The sequence below is a fragment of the Rana temporaria genome, chromosome 4, assembly GCF_905171775.1.
Source record: "Rana temporaria chromosome 4, aRanTem1.1, whole genome shotgun sequence".
Lineage (NCBI taxonomy): Eukaryota > Metazoa > Chordata > Amphibia > Anura > Ranidae > Rana > Rana temporaria.
This window is the reverse complement of record NC_053492.1, coordinates 194025173-194052579: the sequence shown is the minus strand read 5'-3', so window position 1 is coordinate 194052579 and position 27407 is coordinate 194025173. Positions and strand designations below refer to the sequence as shown.

At 43.3% G+C, this 27407-nt stretch overlaps 1 protein-coding gene across 1 annotated transcript in view; it reads left to right on the top strand.

The window, feature by feature from the left end:
- TPRG1 (tumor protein p63 regulated 1) overlaps positions 1 to 27407 on the top strand; it is a 113312-nt gene that overhangs the window by 48507 nt on the left and 37398 nt on the right. The window contains exon 4 of the mRNA XM_040349583.1: positions 3354 to 3530. Within this exon, the coding sequence (XP_040205517.1) occupies positions 3354 to 3530 (177 nt within the window). The remainder of the gene's footprint in view (positions 1 to 3353; positions 3531 to 27407) is intronic.

Here is a 27407-nt window from a genome sequence, read left to right as displayed (position 1 = left end):
GCCAGGACCACCAGGGAAGCCTCAAGCATGTGGATGGCCAGGTACATCCCTCATGGACATCCACATATGCAAATTGATGCCAAATATGTGCCAATCAGTGCCCACAAATGGGCACTGATTGGCACCACTGTAAAAAAAGACCTTGGATCTGTAATGCCTATCAGTGCCCACCTATCAGTGCCCACCTATCAGTGCCCACCTATCAGTGCCCACCCATGCCACCCATCAGTGCCCATCCATGCCACCTATTGGTGCCCATCCATGCCACCCATCAGTGCCACCTATTGGTGCCCATCCATGCCACCCATCAGTGCCACCTATTGGTGCCCATCCATGCCACCCATCAGTGCCACCTATTGGTGCCCATCAGTGCCGCCTATCAGTGTCCATCATCAGTGCCACCTCATTGGTGCCACCTCATCGGTGCCGCCTTATCAGTGCCCGTCAATAAAGTAGAAAACGTACTTATTTACAAAAAATAACAGAAACAAAGAAAACCTTTTTTTTTTTTTTTCAACATTTTCTGACTTTTATTTTTTATTTTTTGCGCAAATAAAAACTGCAGAGGTGATCAAATACCACCAAAATAAATCTCTATTTGTTAGAACAACATTATAACAAAAATTGTTTGGGTACAGAGTAGCATGACCGCGCAATTGTCATTCAAATTGCGACATCGCTGAAAGCTGAAAATGGGCTTGGGCAGGAAGGTGTATAAGTGCCTGGTATTAAAGTGGTTAATCAAAGCTGTTTTTTTTTTTTTTTTCAAAAAAGACCAAAAAAAAAAAAAAGTTTCTTAGTTTCTGTTTCTAAATTTTGTAACTAAGTAATTTTTCATCCTTCACTGATGAGGCGGCACTGATGAAGAGACACTAATATGCCACACTGATGGGCAGCATTGATGGGCATTGATAGGCGACATGGATAGACAGCATGGATGGGCAGCACTGATGAGCAGACACTGAAAGACAGCACTGACTGCCATCCCTGATGGGCACTGATTGGTGTCACTGATGGGCACTGCTGGGACTAAATTGATAATCGGGGCACTGATGATCAGTGCCCTAATTACCTGTACAGTCTCTGCTGCAAGGAAATGCCGCTGATATTCTCTCCTCGCCTCACACCCTCAGTGTGAGGCGAGGAGAGCCGAAAAATGCCCCTTCCCTGTTTACATGTGGTTGGCTGTGCTTGGACACAGCCAATCACGTGGTTAAAAAGTCGCGCATTCAGTTATTTTAACCAGGTCGGGGTCGCGCTGTGTCCTAGGAAAACAGCACGACTGCGCAAGAGCTGTGACACTTGGGTGACATCATATGATGGAGCCCCAGAACAAGAGAGGATCCCACCCGCCATCGTTTAACAATGCGGGCGGGAGTTAGTCTTAATTTCCCTAAAAATTGTGGCAAAACAATTACAACTTCAAAAAACTTTCCATGCCTCTTACTAAATACATTGGACTGTCTACTTTCTAAAAAGGTATAATTTGGTGGATATTTGACTGCCATTTCTTAATTACATTCCGAACAGAGGATATTGACATCTGAAAACGCTTTGCTATCTTCTTATAGCCTTCTCCAGCTTTGTGAGCGTCAACTATTTTCAGTTTCAGTTTTCTAGACAACTGCTTAGAAGAACCCATGGTGCTGATTGTTGGGGCAAGGTCAGATGAGTCTGGGCATTTAAAACCTTTGAGATTGACATCACCTGGTCATCCCAGACGATGATGGAGAACAATCCATGACACTGGCAGGTCTCAGCTTTGCAAAGGGGCAGTGCATGCTATAAATTCTGCAGGGTGCCCAAACTTTTGCAGACACCATTTTTTTGTTTTCTGTAATTTTGAAAGTGTAAATGATGGAAACAAAATCTAACTTTTTTTGACATATTATAGTAATGTCTAATCTGTAATTTGATGCCTTTTGGAGATTTTTCCATCTTTCCTTGGCTTCGTTATGCACATTAATACACATTTTTACCTGGGGTGCCCAAACTTTCGATCCCCACTGTAAATACCACCAAATGAAAGCTCTATTTTTCATATGGGAACATGGGCGTCCGCTGAAATTTTTTCAGAGGGGGGCGCTTCGGCAGTGGTGATATACAGTCGCATTTAACCCTTTCTTAAAACGCTAACGGGGGTTAAAAGTGCCCCGCTAGTGGCCGGATAGCGCAGCTAAAACAATGGTAAAGTGCCGCTTTTTAGTGGCACTTTACCGATAACGCGGTCAGCTGGCAGTGTGAAATAGCTCTTGAGCAAATTCAGCTTCACTCCATGCCCATATAAATATAGCCTAGAGAATGTACAGACCCCTCCATTCAGCACAGACCCCTCCATTCAGCACAGACCCCTCCATTCAGCACAGATGGACGCCCATTCAGCACAGACCCCCCCATTCAGCACAGACCCCCCTTCAGCACAGACGGACCCCCCTCCCCCATCCCATTCAGTACCTCAGATCAGCCATCAGCGCGGCACAGGCACAGCAGGTTCCCTCCCCCCTGTGTACACATAAACACCGGAGGGGGAGGCGGCTTCACTCTGCTCGCTGTGTGACATCCGGGCCGAGACCGCTCAGCCCACTGCCGCTAGACTCTAACACCTTCTCGATTTTCCAGGGGGGGTCAATTGCCCCCCCTTGCCCTATGGAGCGGATGCCCATGTATGGGAACAGTGTTGCATGACCGTGCAATTGTAATTTAAGGTGTGAGCACACTGAAAGCTGAAAATTGGCCAGGGCAGGAAGGGCGGTGAAAGTGCCCGGTATTGAAGTGGTTAAAGGAAACTTTAGCTTTTTACATTTGTGTGAAGGGCTTCCAGACAACTCTGGTATAGAGATGGCCTCGGGCGTGTTCGGGATCCTAGTCCCAACCCACCTGCCCGATCCCCGCCAGGAAGACGATGCTGCACATGGCTAATCAGGCAGTGAGACATTTCCCGATCTGTGCCGCTGCAGACCAGAAAATGTCTCGCTGCCTGTGATTAGCTGTGTGCAGTTTTGGCTTCCTGGCAGGATTGGGCATGTGGGATTCCGAACACGCCTGAGCCCATTCCTATAGTATTGTTAGCCTCCATGTCTCTGTACTTCCACCTTCTTATACAGTGCACATTGCTTCCCATCATCCAAACGGCTCAGTGTACCTTTGTGTCATATTTTGTAGGATTGGCATGTAGCACAGACAAGGGTAGCTAAAAGACACTCAAACACTGCAAGGTATGGAAGTTGAATAGTGACTGGGGATGATTTTTAAGACGCTGCTTACTTGTATGATTTTTTACTGGCAGTATATATAAATGCATGGGCTGTATGATATGTTTGACTTTTGACTTTTTATTGTTTCTTTCATTGCAGAATTGATCATTGGAACAATGAGAAAGAACGAGTTGTACTAATAACAGAAAATACTCTTTTTATCTGCAAGTATGACTTCATCATGCTATGCTGCCAGCAGATTCACAAAGTTCCTCTCAACTACATAGATCGGATATGTAGTGGCGCTTTCATCTTTCCACAGAAGTCCCTAGACAAGTAAGGATGTGTGTTTTTTTTTTCCTATACATTTCATATGTAAAGCCCAACTCCAGACAACTTTTTATAAATTTAGGGGGAGAAGACTCAACATTTGTCAGGTTTTTTTTTTTTTTTTTATTGTCTGTGACCCCATTGGGGAGACCTGTCTCTGTTCTGCCTTTGCAATAAATAACGGGTGGGGGGGCATTGGGAAGGTACAAAAAGCATTGATTAACAGACATTCTAACCCTTCCTTCCATTTCCTGCCCTGACAGTAAGGGCTCATGCACACAGGATGTTTTTACAGATGCGGTTAAGGGCGTCTGATGGTGTGTGTGTTTTTATTTTTTTAACTGCCTCTAAATGCCCTTGCATGTTTGCCTATGTGTCCATGCACACATAAACTGTCAGAGGCGTTTAGGGGTAGTAAAAATAAAAATAAAAAAAGACAGCACGTCCAGGAGCAGAGGCTTTTATGCTGTAAAAACGAATAGCACCCCTAAAAGGCGTTTTTTTCACATTTATAGGGAGTGTTTTTACTGAAAAAAGCCCAAAAATGCTAACGCCCATAAGCGAAATTCAAAAACGTGGCTTACAGCGCATTTTTAACGCTGCTTTTTCCCGGCAGCAGCGCTGGCATGTTTTACTTTCAATAGATTTTTATTTTTCCAAATATAGAATACAATTACAGTATGACCAAAGGCCGTGTCTACATCATCAAAACATTCAACAAATAAGGCAAAATGTCAGCAACAAGGCCTCAACCGACTTCATATTGCCCGATTGTAGGCTGATTAAAGAAAATATACGAGCTTGCTAACAGGGGAAGGGGAGGAAAAAAAAATGAATATAGTGGTCACTCGCTCAGGGGAGTCCTACCTGTCCCGGACACCCCTAATGGGATCATTCTGTGCCCTGGCCAGGCCCCCCCCCAATCCACCCCCTCCAATAAAAGCATACGTAAGAAAATTAGTGGGTTCGAATTTGACTTCAGTGCACTTCTAGCTCGTACTTACGAATTCAATTAGGCCTATAGTGTTGCCAAATTGTTTTTATAAAAAAACAAATATAAAACATTACCCTTAAGTCAAACAACTATCTTAAAAGGATAAGAGGTAGGAAAGAGAAAGAGAAGTGGGGGGAAGAGAAAAAGAAAGGGAAGGGAGCATGTGCCTAACTAGAGCTGGAGGATGCAGGTTGCCCAGGGTGTACCCCAGTAGTTAGAGATAAACCACAGTGGGACACCCATGGTTCCCATACAGCTTCAAATTTTTGTTTCGTGTTAGATAGGATGCTGGCCAGCTTTTCCTGCATCATGATCCACGAAATCTTGCGGTTTACCGCTTTAATGGAAACCCTGGGTTGTTTCCAAGCCCTAGCGATGGTAATTTTAGCCCAGAGGAGCATCAATCGGATCAGCTTCTGATTGGGCTTGGGATATACCCGGAATCCGAGCGTTTAGGAGAGCAACAGATGCTGACCTGGGGACCGAGCATTCAGTGACTGTGTAGATGAGGTTAAAAATCTTCTTCCAGACTGGTCTAATTCTGGGACATTCCCACCAGACATGCACCATCGAACCCAGGAGTTGGCATCCTCTAAAACAACTGGGATCTGATGATGGGTAGATGGCCGCAAGTCTGGTCGGGAGTCATGTACCACCTCATGAGAGCTTTTAAGTTTGCTTCCATCAAGGAAGTATTTAAGATAGCGCTGGCATGTTTTAAACGTCCTGTATGCATGAGTCCTAAGTGAGTGGAGATCTTCCCAATAGAGACACGGAAGCTCTAACCTTTCCCTGCATTTTTTAGAATGGAAGAAAAAAGGTGTTTCCTGAGCACTTCACCATCTTTGCACATGCACAGGAAATCCTATGCTATAATGGAGGTGCCGGGGGCGACTGGTACTGAGCAAGACTGAAGTTCTGCTTTAACCACTTAAAGACCAGCTGTACTGTGACAGGTTGGCTCTCCTGGGCAAATCACCGTTGTGGTACGTCGGGAGCTTTAAGACCACTAGGAAGCACCCACGCTCGAGCCAATGCACATGGCCGGTGGCTGTGATGTGCACCGGCCAACCGCGATCGATCCCGAAAGAGAGACAGAATGGGGATCTGTCAGTGTAAACAGACAGATCCCCATTCAGTAAGGGGAGATAGACAGATCGTCTGTTTCTAGTGATTAGGAAAAGCGATCTGTCTCCTCCCTCAGTCACTACACTACCCCCACAGTTAGACCCCTTTCACAGTGGAGGCGTTTTTCAGGCGCTTTAGCGCTAAAAATAGTGACTGTAAAGTGCCTGAAAAATGCCTCATCTGCAATCCCAGTGTAAAAGCCTGACGGCTTTCACACTGGAGCACTGTGCTGGCAGGACGTAAAAAAAAAAAGTAGCAGTGCCTAAAGCGCCTCTGCTCCATGAAATCAATGGGAAGCGGCCCCGAAGGGCCTCGGCAGCGGCGCTTTGTGGGCACTTTTAACCCTTTATTCGACCACTAGCGGGGTTAAAAGCACCTGGTTAGCGGCAGAAAAGTGCCTCCTAAAACAACGGTAAAGCACTGCTAGTTTTAGCTGCGCTTTACCGCCGATGCTCCCACGCTGTCAGTGTGAAAGGGCTCTTAGAAACACCTCCCTAGGGAACACTTTATAGATGCTATAACTTTTGCACAAACCAATCAACAATCAATATACGTTTTTACTGCGATTTTATTTTCATATATTTTTTTATTTTTTTTTACTAAAACTATGTAAAAGAATACACATTGGCCTAATCCAATGGAGATTAATTTTTTTTCGGGGATATTTATTATAGCAAAAAGTAAAACATATATATAATTTTTTTTTTCAAAGTTGGAGCCCTTTTTTTTTTGTTTTGTTTTGTTTATAGCACGAAAAATAAAAACCGCAGAGGTGATCAAATACCACCAAAAGAAAGCTCTATTTGTGAGAAAATAAGGTTGTCAATTTTGTTTTGGGGAAAAAATGGCCTGGTCATTAAGGGGGCAAATCCTTCCGTTCTTGCACACAGGAACAGAGCTGAGGCTGTCGATCATAAGCTGTGTGCTGGAGGTCCCTTCCTTGTCACCATTTTTCTTTTGGTGTCAGGAAAACTTGACAGAAGTGACTCGGGTTGGGTTCACACTATACTACACACTTTCATCCTACTTTGCTCTGCGACATTTGTCCTACACTGATCCTACATTGGTCCTACATTTGTCTTACATTGGTCCTACATCCATCTGACTTTCATGAACAGGATACTACTTTGATCCGACTTTGCCTTGGACTTGAAGTCCGACTTTCAATGAGTGGGGATCCGACTTGGATCCCTGCCAATATCAGGCACTGTGTTTGATTTGAATCTTGAGGGGGAACTCCACGCCAAATTTTAACAAAAAAACGTCATGGGTTCCTCTCCAAGAGCATACTAGGCCCATGGGTCTGGTGCGGATTTAAAGGGGAACCCCTATGCCGAAAAAAACGGCATGGGGGTTCCCCCAAAATCCATACCAGACCCGTATCCGAGCAGCAGTCCGGCCGGTCAGGAAAGGGGGTGGGGACGAGCGAGTGCCCCCCCTCCTTAACCGTGCCAGGCCACATGCCCTCAACATGGGGAGGTAGGTGCTCTGGGGCAGGGGGGCACTCTGTGGCGCCCCCCCACCCCAAAGCACCCTGCCCCCATGTTGATGAGGACAGGGCCTCCTCCCGACAACCCTGGCCGTTGGTTGTCGGGGTCTGCGGGTGGGGGGCTTATCGGATTCTGGGAGCCCCCTTTATATTTTTTTTTACATTTTTCCTCCCGGTGAATGGGTAGGGGTACGATGTACCCCATACTCATTCACCTAGGGTGGGGGGCCGGTATCTGGGGGCCCGCTTGTTAAAGGGGGCTCCCAGATTCCAATAAGCCCCCTGCCCGCAGACCCCGACAACCAACGTTGAAAAGAAATGGCCTCCACAGTCACCAGATCTCAACCCAATAAAGCAGTGGTCATAAACTCTGTCCTCTGCCCTCTAACAGGCCAGGATTTATGTATTACCTTGGGGAGATGCAGACTAGAATACTGCAATCACTGAGCAGCAAATGATCTCACCTGTGATGTATTTCAGTTATCTTGCAAACCTGGCCTGTTAGGGCCCTTTCACACGGGGCGGATCAGTAATGATCCACCTCCGTGTGTCCGTAAAGCTCATCGGGGATCCTCCGTAAAATCCCAGCTGAGCTGTCTGCTGACAGGGCGGTCCCCGCACACTGTGCGGGGACCGCCCTGTCTTTCCTCCACTCTCCCCTATGGGGGGGTCGGATGAACACAAAATAGGATTTTCTTCCATCTGAAAAATCGGAGCTTTGCGGAGGCGGGTGTTTACGGGTGTCAGCGGATGGTCATCCGCTGACACCCGCAATCACATAGGGACCAATGTATGTCACGTTTTCATCCGCAAACGGATGGATGAAAATGCGGACATACGGTCCGCACATGTGAAAGGGGCCTTAGTGGGTCCTGAGGACAGGGTTGATGACCACTGCAATAGAACACCTTTTGGATGTGGTGGAACAGGAGATTCACATCATAGATGTGAAGCTGACAAATCTGCAGCGTGATGCTATTGTATCAATATGGACCAAAATCTCTGCTTCCAACACCTTTTTGAATCTAGGCCACAAAGATTTAAGGCAGTTCTGAAGACAAAAGTGGGTCCAACCCGATACTAGCAAGGTGCACCTGATAATAAAGTGTCCGCTGAGTGTAAATACAACTACAGGTGTCGCAGCAAACCAGCTTTAAAAATGACTAAGCTCTGTTTACTACCAATAACTACATTGTGTTGTACCAGCAGAGGTCACTGTAGCTCTAAATTTTATGCTGCATGTATTACTTGAACTAAATGATACAGCCTCTGTTCTAGTTCATGGCACTGGAGTGCAGGTGATGTGGAACTATTTCTCTAGTTTTATATGGGAACTATAAATGTATTTTTTTTTTTTTTTTTAATGGATATACAACTTTAACAGGCCTTACAGTACTTTGCATAACCTATTTTCCCCTTGGACCCTTCCATATTTTATAATTCTACAAACAAGAATTACAGTTGATTTAAGTGTGTGTGTGTGTGTTTTTTTTTTTTTATTTTTTATCATTTGATTCATACAGCATACTTGTTACATATATATATATATATATATATATATATATATATATATATATATATAAGTCGTTGCCAGCTTTGCATTAAACGTTGGTGTACGGAATAATTCCTGCCTCAGATCCGCTTAGCTGGAGTTCTGGGCTTTAACTGGAGAGTTATCATACCTTTCAGCTGTCCCTCATTTGAAGGGACAGCCCTTCCTTTTTTTTCCTAAGCAAATCCCTCTGTCCATTCCTCCTCGGTTGTCCCTCTTTTTAGCCTTATTTAAAGTGTTTTGCTGCACTAAACATTTTATCTTATTTTTGTAATTATTCTATTTGAAAACCTAATAAATTGGGTTAAACAGATCCATGTTACCGGAGATATGGTAAGGGCATGTACTTTGCCTATATACTACATGCTTTAGGACCCCTTTCACACTGAGGCAGTTTTCAGGCATTTTAGTGCTAGAAAAAGCGCATGTAAAGTGCACTTATAAAGCACCTGAAAAGCGATTTGGAAGCGCCGCAACGCAGGAGTTTTTAACCCCTTCTTTGGGCTTAAAAGCACCCTGCTAGTGGCCGAAAAGCGTAGCTTAAACAGCGGTAAAGCGCTGCTAAAATGAGCGATGCTTTACCGCGAACGCACGTGCAGCACCAGTGTGAATGGGGTCTAATGTAGTGTTTCTCAACACCAGTCCTCAAGACGCCCCCAAAAGGTCATATTTTCAGGCTTTCCATTATTTTGCACAGGTGATTTGATCAGTTTCACTGTCTTTTAGTAATTACCACAGAAGTGTCATCTAAGGGAAATCCTAAAAACATGACCTGTTGGGGCGCCTTGAGGACTGAAGTTAAGAAACACTGCTCTAATGTATCCCCCACAGTTTGTTACCTGATGTCCTAACTTTTATGCAACCAGGACTAATGCACATCTCCTTGATCCACTTCTTCTTTATACTACCTTGCAGTTTGAGACTTTCCTATATCCATTAATACTTTTTAGATGAGTTTCATCTTTTTATTTGTGTGGTGTTTTATTAGTTTGTCACATCACCTTCATCACGGACTTGTCATGATATCATTCAGTATTTACATCCATATGATGACACATTTACCGAATTCAGTTTAATGACTGATTATTCTTCTCACCTTTCTAGGTTGTGATATTTGATTTATATTACTTTTTTCTTCATTGTTTTTCTATATATTTTGGTTTTATTACACTTGATTCATACACACACTCCAACTCTTCATATGGGAAGACTGAAAAAAAAAAAATCAACCCAGTGGACATGAACTGGCCTTTTGTGAATCAGTCCTTGTATCTTTTTTTGTAGTAAAATAACTCCTGTTCTCAAAGTGTCATCCTTTCTGCATCACTTACTAGTGCCGCTATTATCTCTTTCATTCTTGCTGTTCCTGACCAGTGGAATGCCATCTTTCTTGATCTGTGTCAAACTCTATCACCATCTGTCTTCAAAGCTAAACTGAAGTCATTCCTTGTGGATCACTAGGTCATTAGCAGCTTTTCATCCGTGACTGCACTCGATGTCCTTCCACCTGGGATCCGCACTTTCATCTATTCTCCTGGTTTCTGTGATTTCTTATTTTATCTAGTTTGTTCCTGGCCTACAATTTCTATAATTCTGTTGGAACATATTCTGTAAATAATGCTGTTTTTTTTTTTTTTTTTTTTACTGCATATTAATAAAAATAACAATATTGCTATGGATTTCTCATGCAATTGAAAAATACATAGCAGGATTCACTACTTTGTTGAGTAAAATCTGACAAATATTACTCTTTAGTGTGGCCAGTGTACTTATAAAGTGTAGCCTGGGCTAATTTTCAATGTAGGTTTAAAACATCAGTGTCCAAATGTTAAACCTGAACCTTAGGCGTGCGCAGGGGAGGTGCCAGGGGATGTACAGTGCCGATTCCCCCTATTGCCCGGGCCCTCCCCTGCCCCCTGCAGTGCTGCTACTTTTTCTCTCCCCCCCAGCTGCTGCGGGGGAGGGGCTAGTAAATATGTACCGTATTTTTCGCTCCATAAGATGCACCTGACCATAAGACGCACCTAGGTTTTAGAGGAGGAAAACAAGAAAAATATTCTGAACCAAATGGTGCACTAAAATATTTAATATTCTACTACTACTAATGTTACTATAGGTGGGTGGTGGACACACAGCAATACCACCCCCCCATCAAATCAGCTCAGCTACACTATACCTGGGTGGTGGTGGTGGACACCACAACCTCCCTCCCTTCCCAGATCAGCTCAGGGTGTCAGGGTAGACACAAACACCCCTTCAGCCTCTTCTCACACCAGCTCAGGTGACTGGGTGGTGGATACCATGCCAGCCCATCACCAACTAACCTCAGGTAGTGGAGGACACTGCCATTGCAAGCCACAACCCCCCCATGTTCTGGCACCCAGGGTGGACTGCCTCCCCCGCTCCTGATATAAACAATTTTAATTTGTAAACAATTTTATAAGCCTATTTTCCTCAAATGATATATATATATGATACATGTGCAGTGTACGTGCTATGTGTTTACGGAATTATTTATGATATATTTGTTATTTCTCACATTTCGTCCATTAGATAAATAAACAATGCTTTTTAGAATTTTTGGGGGATAGGACTGTGGGACAGCAAGTGGACGTGGTCAGCAAGCGGAGGTTTCTTCCTAATGGGGTACAATGGCCATCAGTCTGGCTGCTGCCATCTTGCGGTCTTCTGTGCCAATAGCTCTGTCTTTATAGTCTACCACCATCTTGGCTGTCTCCTGTGCACCCTGCAAGCTATCCATCCTGGTGAGGACCCTCCCCTACAGAGATGCAGCGGGCAGGGCCAAGATTCTCCTGCTGATGTCGGGAGGGGAGGAAGAGAGATCAGGCTGGTCATGTGATCATGATCTGCGCTCTGAAATTCTGTATTTGCAGCATTTATTTTTATAACTCATACACATAGGGAGACACTGCAGTAGGAGGCAGCACGGATGGTGCATACAGGTTAGTGTTATTCAAGCAACCGGGGGGGGGGGGGGTCTTGCACTGTCACAAGCTGACAGGCAGAGAGAGAGGGGGGGAGGTTAGCACAGAGGAGACCGATGTTAGAGGGGGGCCCCCTGTTAGATGTTACAGGGGCCAAATGACACAGGACAAGCACTGTGTCATATAACATGCTTTAAAGGAGCAAGATCCAAATGTTTTCATTTTTTTTGGGGGGGGGGGGGGGGTTAACAAACACTTTAAGATTAACCACTTCAAAAATGTCTGTTGGGAGGTGGCTAAACCACTTCTCATCCAACTTCATTGTGTGACTGCGTGTCTTCTTTAGAAACCTTAGAGCTTAAAACGTTTTCCCCCCAATGCTACAGATCTTGTATTGCGATCATATCCCCTCTTAAAGTGGAGTTCCACCCATAAATATAACATTACATCAGTAGTTTTAAAAAAATGTCAGTCCTTTACGGAAATTTTTTTTTTTTTTAGATGCCTTCAAAGTGTTGTTGCTAGGCAGAATAGTTAATCTTCCCACTTCCTGCACCTAGGTTCTTAATGCTTCCTAACCTACACCGCACAGACTCCTGGGAATGTAGTGGGTGTAACTTTCCATGAGTCTGTGCATTCCCCAGTCTCAAAGAATCATGTGACTTGCGTAACACAGGTGCTGAAACCTCATCTGACACTGCTTGTGCAGCACTGAGCATGTGCGAGATTTGCAAGGCTGAAATCCAGGAAGTCATACAGTCTGGCTTCATGATGCACACACTTAAGATGGCCCCAGTCAATTTCTATTTTATAAAGTGTCTAAATGCTGTAACAACCTAACAAAACGGACCTTAGTTTACAGACTAACTTTACTAGAATACATTAAGCTTGTGTATTACAGGGGTATTTATATTTAAAAAGTGAAATTGTGGCCGGAACTCCGCTTTAAGTTTCTCTTCTCCAGGGAGAAAATGCTTAATGTTTGTAGTCATTCCTCACCACAAAGGTCCTCCAGCCCTCCTATTAGTTTGTTGCTCACTTTCTTCATTCTTCCTGCAATAAGAAAGCTAGGTAGGATTTGTAGGATTAACATTAAAAAATCACATGGTGTTTTCAGTCGTTTTGGTACTGAAATATTTTGTATGTATGCTGTTTCTATGCAACTCTTTCTTCAAACCACAATTCAAACATCACCTCTTGCTCTGGCTGACCAGAAGCCATATCTGCAAAGACTGTAGTGCAATTCCACAATCTTGCAGATAAAAACAATGTTTCTAATCTTAACTACTTGACTTTCCCGTCCTGTATTCCCTATAACACCCTGAAATTACAGAACCTTTTTTTTTTTTTTTTTTTGTCATGCCTTTTTATCTTTTAAGTTTTGTAGTCTTCCTTGACATATCATACATAATTTTTCTTACAACAGTTAAAGCAAACATGCAACAAACTAGGGCCCCATTCACTTGGTGGTTTGGAATCGCAGGCAGAATCGCTGCGGTTCTGCCAAGGAGTCCTCATGGTGTGGCAATCGCTGCAAAACATGCAACACACATTTGGGTGCCATATGGCACTCTAAATGCGATCATTGCCACTTCTAGTCCAAAACAGAGCAGCCCATTTTAGTGATTGGTCTGCCCTATGTGCCACATGCGACATCGTATGAAAATTGCACAAAATCATGAGCAGGAACGTGAGTTCCTGCTAAATTAAGTGTAAATAGGGTCTAAGTTAGTGTGAGGTCAAGGGTGTTTACAGAAGAAGTCTGGGACTGGCATTTTTTACATAGTTACATTGGCCCAGCTTGGATCAATGTAACTATGTGGATCTCCTGGAAGCTAGAAATCACTGTAGTTGGCACCTCTACTCCAGCAGCTTCCGGGGATTCTGAACATGGAGGGATGGCCAAATGGCACGGACACTATTCAGAGAATGGATGAGGTGGAGAGATGTCAATTTCTCCACCTCGTTCACTTAGAGGATGCATTCTCTGAATGGCACCGTGCTGAGTTCTCAAACCCAGAAGCTAGTGGAGATCACTGGAGTAACGGTGCTTCCTACAGTGATTTCCGGCTTTTAGAGGGATCCCATAGGTATGTGCATAGTTACATTGGTCCAATGTAACCCATTAAAAAATATCCAAGAGACCTGTATCATGTGTTGCGCAGGCTCACTGAAGGGAGTATCAATCCTAAACATGTAAACATATCCACACCTGGAATTCTTCTTCAACCTAGTAAAAATGTATAGAAGTCTATGAGTATGTCCTTTTTTTTAACTGCAATGTACTTTCCAGCAGGTAGCCAGTTTTCAGCATAAACCACTCTACCCCCTTCTTCACAATGCAGGAAGATAGTTATAGAAATTTTGTACAAACTTTTCTTGTTTTAGTCTGGTAAATATAAACTAACACATATGAATAATGAATATTTTGTATTTTCATAGACCGTCAGCTGGTGGAGCTCTTGGCTGTTGGTTACACTGCTGTGTAACTCCAGCTGTAATTTAAACACAACAGCTAGTGTCTCGCTCTAACAGCTTACTCAGACAAATTGCCAATTCTTTAAGTCAGTCTTTTTCAACCAGGGTCCCCAGGCCTTGTGGTGCCTTCAGGTTTCTTCAGGGGTGCCTTTGCAAAATGTCAAAAGATTGGCCACAAATTGTATACACACTAGCGAGTGGATTAAGCCTGCCTTTTAGTTACACAGTGTGCTCTATTACAACCTTCTAGCCGCCGCCATGCTAACAACCAGTGGTGCCATTGGTTAACAAGGGGGACATTGAGCCCCTGCACAGCATGCTTGTTTGCCCCCCTCCATTAACAATGGGGTCACATTAGCTGAGTGAAGTTGAATAGAAATGCAGGAATACTAACCAGTACCAGTGTGCAAAGGTGTATTTGCTTTGGAAGAATAAATCGCCTCAAATGTTGGGTGTCCTATGTATATGAATGTTGCTGCATTATGTAAAACATTTAGTTTAGATTTTTACATTTTAGACTGGCATGCTTTGCCTGAAAAAAGGTTGACAAATGCTCATTTAGGCATTGTCTGCTGAGGGTGGTACAGTGACTTGGCATTTCTTTGCACCTTGCAGCATGGGGGTCTTGATTTCAAATCTTGGTCAGGATGCTATCTGCATGAAGTGTGCATATTTTTTCAGCTTGAAGGAGAAGTCCAGCCTAGGCTCATTTGGCTGGGCTTATCCTAATGGCGCGTACACAAGGTCGTTTTTCGGCATGAAAAAAAAAGAAATTTTTCAGCATGTCCAAAAAACAACGTTTTTCCAACTTAATCATTAAAAACGATGTTGCCCACACACCATCGTTTTTAAAAATTGATGAACAAAGCGCGGTGACGTACAACACTTACGACGGCACTCTGAAGGGAAAGTTCTATTCGCCTTTGGGCTGCTTTTAGCTGATTCCTTGTTAGTAAAAGACTATTTGCACTTTTTTGTCTGTTACAGCGTGATGAATGTGCTTACTCCTTTATGAATGGTAGTTTTACCTGAACGAGCGCTCCCGTCTCATAACTCGCTTCTGGGCATGCGCTGGTTTAAAACGTCGTTTTAGCCCACACACGATCATTTTTTACAACCTGAAAAACGACAGAAGCCGAAAAACGATGTGAAGCCCACACACGATGATTTTAAATGATGTTTTTAAAAATGTAATTTTTTTTCATGCCGAAAAACGACCGTGTGTACGCGGCATAAGGATCACAGAAGTTTTGCACTCCTGTGACCCGTCTGAAGCCCACCCTCTGCTGACATCACCAAGATCGGTACACACACTGCGTCATCCTGACTCGGGGAGTTTGGATCCGCCAGGTACCTGGACTGATGGGCATCTCAGCCACTAAGCGAGCCACTGAGAGACTGAGACAGCCGCTCCCTGCCCCTCCACAGCGCTCCAATAAGCGTGGGGTAGCAGAGCAGGAGAGCTGCTGATTGACAGGCATAATCTCTCCCCACGGGGAGGTAAGAGAACCGAGCCATCAGCAGTGTTCGATCACTCGGTTCTCAGTGTATATGCGGCGGGGAACAGATGCAGCATCGGACCTAGGTAAGTATGATAATGGGACAAAAAAAAACACGTACTTCTCTTTTAACTGGCTCCTTTCTAAATTGTCTCTAGTGTATTTACATGCATGAGAGATGTAGTGACCTTAGATTGTATGCTCTTTGAGAGCAGGGACTGATGTGAATGTACAGTATGTAAAGTGCTGCATACATTTTCTGCACTAATAATAACCAATAGTGCTTTGGAAATTCTGTGTCGTGCATTAGATTTTAGTCTTTGTTTGTGTTGCTTCACCCTGTAAAGGACTTTATTTATTTTGACTTCTACTACTTTAACACCATCTATTTCCTTGCACGTGATTGGGTTTGCAATAAAAATTTAATTTTCACCACATTCACTAAACTTGGAGAACATTCCTTTGCAAAGTGAACGGTCTATTTGCCTTTAAGTAAATCAACCCCAATGAGTCCATATAATCGTGTAGGTTAAGGAGATATTTGTTGCACCTACAGGTAAGCCTTAATCTAGGCTTTCCTGTAGGGCCAAGTGGTCTGCAAGGATTTACAACCACTTAAAGGTGGAATTTGAATAAGTAATATACCAGTGATCCCATGTTGTATTAAAATGTTATATACATTTGTGGGATGTTGATTCTTGGCAATGTTTTAAGTGGAAAACGTCAGTTATTTAAGTATTTTAAAGTCAACGTTACATAGTAGGTGAGGTTGAAAAAAGTCCATCAAGTCCAACCTATGTGTGTGTGATTATATGTCAGTATTACATTGTATATCCCTGTATGTTGTGGTCATTTAGGTACTTATTTAATAGTTTTTTGACACTATCGATACTCCCCTCTGAAACCACCGCCTGTGGAAGGGAATTGCACATCCTTGCCACTCTTAGGCCCCGTACACACGACCAAACATGTATGCTGAAACTGGTCCGCTTTTCCCAGCGGGCAAATATTCGTGGACGTGTTTTAAAACTGTCCGCTGGAATCCTGCCCGCTCGGACATGTACGGTCGTCAGTACAGACCTACCGTACATGTCCAGGTGCCCGCCGTCCCTCGCATGCGTCGAATGACTTCGACGCATGCGTGGAAGCCTTTAAATGGCAGGCCCGCCCACGTCTCCGCGTCATCGTCGCGGCGACGACGCGGACACGCCCCGCGTATTGTTTACGCGCGGACTTCTGTACGATGGTTAGTACAACCATCGTACAGAAGCCCTCTGGCAGGCATGTACGGTGAAAACGGTCCGACGGACCGGTTTCACCGTACATGTTTGCTCGTGTGTACCGGGCCTCACAGTAAAGAACCCTCTACACAGTTTAAGGTTAAATCTCTTTTCTTCTAATCTTAATTTGTGGCCACGTGTGTTATTGAACTCCCTTCCCACGAAAACGTTTTATCCCTATTGTGGTGTCACCAATATGGTATTTCTAAGTTAAAATCATATGCCCTCTCAAGCGTCTCTTCTCCAGAGAGAATAAGTTCAGTGCTCGTAAATCTTTCTTCATAACTAATATCCTTCAGACCCTTTATTAGCTTTGTTTCCCTTCTTTGTACTTGCTCCATTTCCAGTACATCCTTCCTGAGGACTGGTGCCCAGAACTGGACAGCATTCACCAGATGCGGCCAGACCAGAGTCTTGTTGAGTGGGAGAATTATAATTTTATCCCTGGAGTTAATCCCCTTTTTATTCCCCTTTGTTAGCAGCAGCTTGGCATTGCATGCCATTGCTGAACGTATCATCTACTAGGACCCCCAGGTCCTTTTCCATCCTTGATTCCCCCATAGTGGCAAAGTGGTTGCCGAAATCCACTTCATCAAAGAATTCCATGGAGTAAATGTATAAGATAAATATATAAGAAACCTGCACATCTGCTAAAGTCAGAAACCTCCTTATTTACCCTAATTGGAGTTTGGTATAATCCAGTTCATCCAGAGTGCTACCAACATTTGCCTTGCTTTCTTTATATGGGAGACATTGGATGTGTGTCTCCTGCATTACAGATAGGTAAGCAAAGGGGGTTCATAGATAATTAGTTTACTGACAAAAGCAGTAGAGAGGACTGATGTACTAGTGTACAGCTAAATGTAAATCTTATAGGGGATGGTAAACTCGAAAAACAAAAAACCCTTTAAGACAAAGGCACAATAAGCCAGGATGCATCACATGAAGTACTTACCTTAGAATGAAGCTGTTGCAGCAATCCCTGTACACCGCTGTGACTGACATGTCTCCCGGTGGGTACCGCCGGTCACGGCACAGCTACTCTCCCGGTGGGTGCCTTTTTTTCAGTGCGCATGTGCCGATGACGTCGACACAAATGCGGATACAGTGAATATCTCCTAAACGGTGCAAGTTTAGGAAATATTCATGGTACCTACAGGTAAGTCTTATTATAGGCTTACCTGTAGGTAAGTGGTAGTAAAGTGGTAGTAAAGGGTTTACAAAGCCTTAAGCAAGTACTCATTCATCCAATGCTCTGGTCTTTGAATCACATGAGTCCAAGTCTCTTTGAAGTATATGGATATGAGAAAGCTGAGAGAGTAACATCTACACAAGTGGTTATGTTCATACAGCGAGTTTGATCTCTGTAATAAGGATCCACCAAATCCGAGTGAAAATTACACGGTGATCAAGGAGATAGAGCGGTATGCTGATCCAATCAACTAACTGACAGAGATATGTTATATTGAAACGCGTTTTTTAATTAACCATCTGGTGAGTGCTTTCCCCGAAGGGGACCCCATATCCCCCCACGCGGTGAATTTCTTTGTGGCGATTGGAGCACATATCATTGATTCTACTGATCTGGTTACTATACACAGCACACACAGCAATCCAGGGGTTTGCAGCGCTGCTGCAGGACTATATACAAGCTCTGTACGAGCATGGTTTTATTTTTCTGCCTTTTTACATGAACTATTTTATTTAAGCAGCTGCTATCATTGTTTACAGTGTGTTCTATTTTTAACAGATTTTATGATTATTTCCGAATTTTTAGAATCATCCTAAGCGCAGGGCTGTACTGAAATAGGGAGGCCAGTTTTTAGTACTTTGCATACCAAGTACTCATTCATGCCTAATTTTTCATGTTCTAAACTACACTAAGGAAGAGAAATTCAGAAGTGGATTAGTTGCCATAGGTAACAAGCGCACATTAATTTTGAGCCCCATAGTTCATAGCAACAGGTACACTTTAAGAAATCTGGAATTAAATAAATGTAGTTTTCTGTGAAGGAAAGCAAATTTTGTTTTGTAAAAAGTGCACCTTTTCACCTTATCATGGTACAGGAATTTTCTAGAAGTGACTGCTTAGGAGGAAGTGGGTCATCATTTATGGTGGTCTGGGAGCTAGCAACTCTGTAGTCAACATATCAGATTTTCCAAGCTTGTGCCCCTGAGCTAAGGTGGGAGAGGCTGAATGTACTACAGGCAAGGTAATCTCAAATTAAATACTCGCTTGGCTCTTCCAGGTTACTGTAATTGTACAGGTAGAACTAGGATAACTGAAGGCATCCAGTTGTTAGAGCATTTTTTCTTTCTTTTTTTTTTATGGGGCGTGGGGTCTGAGGGATGTGCTTTTATCTAGTAATTATATCTTGTTATTATACTGTGCCACTGGCTCAGTTCAACCCCCCCGAAGGAAGATAATTACGATTCAGCTTGTGAATGAATACATGCATATATATCAGTTATGGAGGCTCAGCATGCCCCTGCTTGTCCTGCATTCCTTCTAAAGAAATGTTTGTTATGATCCCTGCACTTTTTCTGAGATTTCTCAGACCTGAGTAAGGACACTCCAGCTATGCTAGTCTGTTTTTCTGCATTACCTGGGGAAGCTCTATTATGGCTTCATCTGCAGATGGATTAAAACCTATTTTCCAGGTTGCATTCCTTAGAATGTTCTTCATGGTATCTTTACAAATTAAGCTGATGGCCATATTACAATTATTTACAGTAGAGCGTAGAAGGTTCATATAGTGGTGCCATACCATATGCCTATAGCTTCTCTTTGGTAACCATCAAAATGTAGACATTTTACCTACAGCGCTTCCCTTTTTCCATATTTTGTTATGTTATAGCCTTATTCCAAAATTGATTAAATTCATTATTTTCCTCAAAATTCTCCAAACAATACCCCAATAATGACAATGTGAAAGAAGTTTGATCAAATCTTTGAAAATTAAAAAAAAAAAAAAAAGTATTCACAGTCTTTGCTTAATACTTTGTTGAAGCACCTTTTGGCACCAATTACAGCCTCCAATTATTTTTTAGTGTGATGCTACAAGCCTGGCACATCCTTCTTTTGGGCAGTTTCTCCCATTCTTCTTTGCGGGACCTCAAGCTCCATCAGGTTGGATGGGGAGCGTCAATGCACAGCCATTTTCAGATCTCTCCAGAGATGTTGAATCAGGTTCAAGTCTGGGCTCTGGTTGGGCCTCTCAAGGGCATTGACAGAGTTGTCCCGTAGCCACTCCTTTGTTATTTTGGCTGTGTGCCTAGGGTCGTTTTCCTGTTGGAAGATAAACATTTGCCCCAGTCTGAGGTAGAGGGCGCTCTGGAGCAGGTTTTCATCAAGGATGTATCTGTACATTGCTGTATTCATCTTTCCCTCGATCCTGACTAGTCTCCCAGTTCCTACCGCTGAAAAATATCCCCACCACCATGCTTCACTGTAGGGATGGTATTGGCCAGGTAATGAGCGGTGCCTGGTTTCCTCCAGCTATGACACTTGCCATTCAGACCAAGGAGTTCAATCTTTGTTTCATCAGACCAGAATTTTATTTTTCTCATGGTCGGAGTACTTCAGGTGCCTTTTGACAAACTCCAGGCGGGCTGTCATGTGCCTTTTTTTTTTTTTTTTTTTTTAACTGAGGAGTGGCTTCTGTCTGGCCACTCTACAATACAGGATTAATTGGTGGAGTGCTGCAGAGATAGTTGTTCTTCTGGAATGTTCTCCTTCATGGCTTGGTTTGTGCTCTGACATGCACTGTTAACTGTGGGACCTTTATATAGACGGGTGTGTGCCTTTCCAAATCATGTCTATTAAACTGAATTTACCACAGGTGAACTCCATGTTATAGAAACATCTCAATGATGATCAGTGGAAACAGGAGGAACCTGAGCTCCATTTTAAGTGTCGTGGCAAAGGCTGTGAATACTTATGTACACGTGATTTTTTTTTTTTTTTATAAATTTGCAAAGATTTCAAACAAACTTCCTTCATGTTGTCATTATGTGGTATTGTTTGGACAATTTTGTGGAAAATTAATGAATTTAATCAATTTTGGAATAAGGCTGTAACTTAATAAAATGTCAAAAAAGTCAAACTCATCAGCGTACAGCACTTGTGTAAAATCATCCCTGGAAGCCCTGGCTGCTGTGTACAGCCCCCCATAGAAATCATTAAAGAATGCGGCTGTATGCAGGTATACACACTTGCACGGTATAGGCACATGCATGATGTATAGCCCTGGTCGCAAACACTCTGCATTCAGAGTTGTACATTCTTGCGTATGTGTGTGTTTACGCCAGTACTGGCGCATACCTACATACAGCTATATCCTGTAATTACATTCTATGGCTGGCTGTATGGATCAGCTGGGGATCTGCGTACAGATGATTATACACAGGTTCTGTACACTCCTGTGTGCTGTATGTGGCTCTTACAGTGGATACGCCAAAGATTATATGGACATAACAGAACAAACCATTCACTCACAGCTGTGCTGGTAACCTGGCACAAACCTGGTCAGTTGGCATAAGAGTAAATGATGATAAATGCAGACGTAATTATTTTTAGTGAAAGTTGCATGTAAAACAATCAATAGATCCATAGATCTAGGCAGCTAATACTCAATTAAGATATCCTCTTTTCTGTTGAGCTTGGGCCCCACCCACACCTTTGAAACCCCGCCCAAACTTTATTAGATGAATAGTCCCAATGACAAATGGTGAGACTTGAGAGTAGGTAGGGCCAAGTTTGACTTTACTTTGAAAAGTTAAAGGGGTTGTAAAGGTTTGTTTTCTAAATAGGTTCCTTTAATCTAGTGCATTGTTGGTTCACTTACCTTTTCCTTCGATTTCCATTCTAAATGTTTTTTTTTTTTCTTCCTCAGTAAGCTTGCCACCATCATCCGAGCTGTTCTGGCTGGGGGTTAGTCAGCCAGAACAGCTCACTGAGGAGGAACAGGAAGTGAGAAATTCAGACAAAGGAAAAAAAATGAACCTTTACAACCCCTTTAAGATTTTCATATAGCATAAGGCAGGGTGCCCAACCAGTTTGCCCCTGGGGCCACATGTGGCCCGCGGAGCCCTCTGATGTGGCCCACGACCTCCTGCTCTGGGATGTAATAGAATTCTGTTATTAAAGGTCAGTTTATTACTAAAATCACAGTGTATATATGGACATATCTTTTCAGCAGTGGTTATTGGGCTGCTTTCAAACTGATCCGCATGTGCAAAGCAGTTTACCTGCGGGTTACCTGCACTGAGCCATAGACTTCTGTTATTACCTGCGAGTTTGGTGAGCTTGCTAAAAGTGCACCAAACAGGCAGAATATAATAAAAGTCTATTGCAAAGTGCAGGAAAGCCAAAGGTACACTGTGTTGCACCCGCGGTGCGGGTAAACCACAGCGCATTGGTGGGAAAGCGGCCTTGGGCCCCTTTACCACGGTCAGTCCGACCAATTGGACCCTTCATTCACCTCTAAGTAGTGGCAGACATAAACCGACTTGTGTCCTACCTCCAATCCGATCCGCTAAAAAAGTAAAAAGATTACAGCAGAACAGACACGGACATGTCATCCACCCGCTCCGCTCATTGTGGCCCGTGACCGGTTACCAAGTCGCTTAAGTGGCCCTCGCTCTTCAAAAGGTTGGGCACACCTGGCATAAGGTTTCTATAACTTTGGTGTTGAGCTCTATCTGTGCATCTTTTCCACCATATGCACAGCATTGTCCAGGTTTGTGACAGGCAATAAAGGTCAGTGTTGAGCTGCCTGTTCTCATGCTGTGTCAATGAGAAATGGGAAAGCTGGTCTTGTGTGTGCTGCTGCTGTCCAGCAGGCAATGGGTCCCATGATAAACTTCAGCAGATTCTAATGCTGCAAGGTATGAGTAGATTTCAAATTTTCAGGGAGTCCTCTTTAAAGAAGCTATGATCAAGGTCTCTTCCGGTTTATGACAGAATTTCAGAATTTAAGGCATAACCGGAACAGAAAGGGCATTTCTCTAAAGTGAGGAGAAATCTACTTTTACACAGTTGTCACCACAACAGTGTCCTCAAAGTGGAACTAAACTCAAAGTGATAATTTGCCATACAGACCAAAAGAGAGGACTTCTACCCATGCCACATCCTAATAAATTCTACAGAGAGAAGATATGAGCAAGACCTAGGCTCTGCCAATGATGGACTTTACTGGCACTTAACTTGAGACCAACAAATATAAAACATCAATGTTTTTATATTAGTACACAATTAAAACATGCACTGTGAATATATTCCTTAAAAACAAGGTATGTGACATACCATTGTGGCCTCAATGTGCACCCTTCAAAACCATATATACATCAAATAGTCTGGGAGAAGAAAATGTCTGTGCCACCTTAGCTAGTCAACGCGTTTCGCTTAACTGTGTAGATTCTTCAGGACCAACAATAGAGGATGACCCATTCTGTAGAATATAATAACATTTTCACATTTGTTTTCGTACAGTATTGTAAGCTATTTTCATTATCTATCATTTATATAACCATCTATACAGCAAGCATCTCATTAAGGTATGCATATTAGCATCTTCCCCCAAAACTTTCAGCATGGTGCCATGTTTATAGGGAACAACTTGAAATCTTCACTGTGCATAAGCAGTACCCTGACAAATGATTTTTTGTCTGGAATTACTTCCGAAAAATAGTGCATTTCTAGTATGTAATAGCACATATGTATTCTTGTGCTTACAGCTTAGTAGCAGTATATTGGCAGTGTGAATCTAAAGCACCGCTTCCTCCGATTCAGTGGCATATCATCTATGTGTGAAGGGTGTTCACTCCATACGGGCCATGAGGGGGGTGGGGGGCTCACTGTGACCCACACTGTACACATGGATGGTCGCCTGGTTCACAGCCGGAAATGATCGGTGCAGTGGGAGGGACAGCTGTGAGCGTCGATCTCAATGTATGGCTTTTCAGCTGACCGTATCTTCTCCTTCTCTCCCATTCACCGCTGTCAGCTAAAAAGTCATGCAGGGAAGTCGGTGTTCACAGCTGCACGGATCATCCCCAGCTGTTCCCTGGTCGTCCTCCTCCTGCCCCCCTCCATGTCCTCCTTCGGCACCCTGTCCTCCTACTGACACTGTCCACTGCCCTACTGCCCCCCCATCATGAAATAAAATACAAAGATACATTGTAAAAAATAGAAAAAAAAATGTTAATGTCCACTGCCCTACTGACAGCATTCTGCACATATTACCCACCTCTGTACACTCCGCACCTGCACATTATACTCGCCTACATACACTCCACACTATTCTCCTGCACATACTACCCACCTCCATATACACTGCATTGCTCTCCTGCACATACCGTATTTATTGGGGTATTGCGCGCTCCAGCGTATAGTGCGCACCCCTAAAGTGGACCCGCATTCCTGTAAAAAAAAGATTTTAGTACTTACAGTTTTGGTGTCTTGCGCGGCGTCCATCAGCACCCTCGTCCGTCTGCGGCTTCGGTGGTGTCCTCCTTGTCGGGTCCGGCATCCTTCTGCGGTGTCCTCCCCGCTTCCCGCACTGAGTTTGAACTACTGCGCCGGCATATACCGAGCGCAGTACACTCGTGTATAGTCGGGCAGGCTCGGCTCCTCTCACTTTGTTCTGCTAAAAGTAACTTCTTTTATTGCTTTGGACATATAGCATTTTTATAGTAAAACATGAGTCATTGTTTGCAATGCAGTATCATAGTCGTAGCTCGTGCTGTCATTCATAGATTGGGTGATTCCTTATCTAAGGGTCTTCTAGCCAGTTTCATCCGGGTCTCTATCAGTCATTTTGGTTGCCTCCGCATTCCTGTTTTCTTGATGGGAGCGGTTGTCTGGAGGGGTCATTTTGAGTAAGGAGGTTAGCATGTATATGTACAAATAGAAATAGTCATTTAATTAGAGTATTAAACAATCCATAACACTATCCACCTCCACATACACGCCACACTCCTCATCTGCACATACTACCCACATCCTTACACTCTGCATTCCTCTCCTGCACATAATATCCACACACCATACACTCCATACGCCTCTTTTGCACATACTACCCACCACCATACACAACATACTCCTCTCCTGCACATACTACCACCGCCGTACACTCTGCACTGAACATTCCCTACTTAACATTACTGCATTCTGCATACCAGGGATTTTTATATTTTACCACTCACTAAAAATAACATTTCCGATTTCAGACATTCTTTATAAGCAACGCTAATAAGATACATTTTACATAGATATTAATTAATTGCTGTTTAACAGATATATTTTAGTTAATTTGTTTTTGGCTTTGTGTTTGGGATCATTGTCTTTCTGAAATGTCCACCCTTGTTTCATCATCTTGGTAATTGACAGCAGATTTTTATCAAGAATGTCTTGGTACATTTTTTCATCCATCCCTCCGTGATATGAAATTTGCCAGCACTGTATGCTGAAAAACAGCCCCACACCATGATTTTCCCACCTCCAAACTTCACTGTTGCTATGGTTTTTTTTTTCCGAGTGACCTCCAAACATGGTGTGTATTATGGCATCCAAGGAGTTAAATTTTGGTCTCATCTGACCAGACTATATTCTCCCAGTATTTCACAGGCGTCTCTAAATGTTGTGCAGCAAACATTAAACAAGTTTCAACATGCTTTTTCTTCAGCAATGGAGTCTTGCATGGTGAGCGTGCATATAGGACATGGCGGTTAAGCGTATTCCGTTTTTTTTTTTTTTTTAAACCATTGTACCTGCTATTTCCAGGTATTTCTGAAGCCCTCCATAAGTGGTCCTTGTTTTTTTGACCACACTTCTGATCTTTTTACTCCTCTGTCAGAAATCTTGTGAGGAGCACCTGGTCGTTGCCAGTTTATGGTAAAATAATGTTCTTTTTGCTTCTGGATTATGGCCCCAACAGTGCTCACTGGAACATTCAGAAGTTTAGAAATCCTTCTGTAAACAATGCAATCAGTATGTTTTGCAACAATAAGGTTGTGGAGGTCTTGAGTGAGCTCTTTGCTTTTACCTGTCATGAGATGTTTCTTTTGTGACACCTTGGTAATGAGATACCTTTTTATAGACCACCAGTTGAGACTGAACCAGCGGATATTAATTTCCACTGACAAGGATTGCTTTCTAATTTAATTTACTGATAGATTTCAGCTGTCGTCTTGGCTTTTCATGCCTTTTTTGCACCTCCCTTCATGTATTTACTTTTTTTTTGTGTCATTCCATTTTATTTCACATAACTTAATTTCTGAACGTATTTGTTCTGGTTTCTATGTATGTATGGATTGCATACAGGGCCACTGTTAGGAATCATGGGCCCCGTACAGCCTACCTGATGCCCCCCCCCCCACCCCTCACACACACACACACACACACACACACACACACCTGACGGTATTCTATATAAAAAAAAAATACATGAAAATCATTATTAATGGACACAAATGCCACCCCAATTCCCCCTCCTACTACAAATATCCCCTGCCTGCACAACTCCTCCAATTCCTCCTATTAGCCCCAAATTCCCTCATCGGCTCCTGGTACACAATCACCCGCATCTCCCCTCCCAGCACAAATCTTCTTTCTTCAATCCCTCTCCTAGGACACATTCCCACAAATCCCTCCTCCTAACACAACCCCCTCTCGGGTCAGGTGAAGGAGCTCAGCGGGGGCTGGCCAGGTTCATTATCGCTCCATGTCTCTTACCTGGGAGGGACAGGGGAGAAAACTGGATGAGAGACACGGAGGGCATTGTTCTTCACCAACCCTCCTGCTGCCTGGGCCCCTCTATGTGCCGGGGTCCCCTACAGGAGGGCTGGTGGTCCCCCCCCCTATCAGCAGCCCTGTCGTGGTGACGTGTTCAATACTTATTTTACCCGCTGTATATAATATTATAGTTCTAGGGTGAGGAGAAAAAAAAGGCTAGAAAAAACAAACGATTGTAGCCACGATGCCTAAGGATTGGAAATCTGGAATATATTACATTTTTGTTCTTGGGTTTAGATACGATTTTCATAATTTGAAAGACAATTGGTTAAGATGCAACTAAACAGAAGTTGTCTCATGTTCTGCTAAATCTATTTTGTTTTTGCAGATGTAGGTGTATGACAGCATTGTCTGTGTTATGGTTCTGTTTATTGACATTGATTCACAAATAAATGACCTACTACTGCTGTTAAAATCTCAGGAGTTTCCAGATTTGCCATAGGGAAACAGGAGGGGAGTTGGCAGTTGCGTGAAGGCTACAAAACATGGGACATAAAGAAAACCTTTGTATAGACTTTATCTCCAAGTGCTTGTTTTAATAATAGTATAACATGAATAAATACAAAATAAATAAACAAGAGAAACAAACTTTAAAAATGTGCAATTATAAAGGTTTACATGTAGGCAAGCTTCTACTTGCTTGAATTATGACTACCCTGTATTGTAACAGTACCGGTGCACGGTGTTCTTGGGTGAGGCATGGCGTATGGGCTCATTAAAAC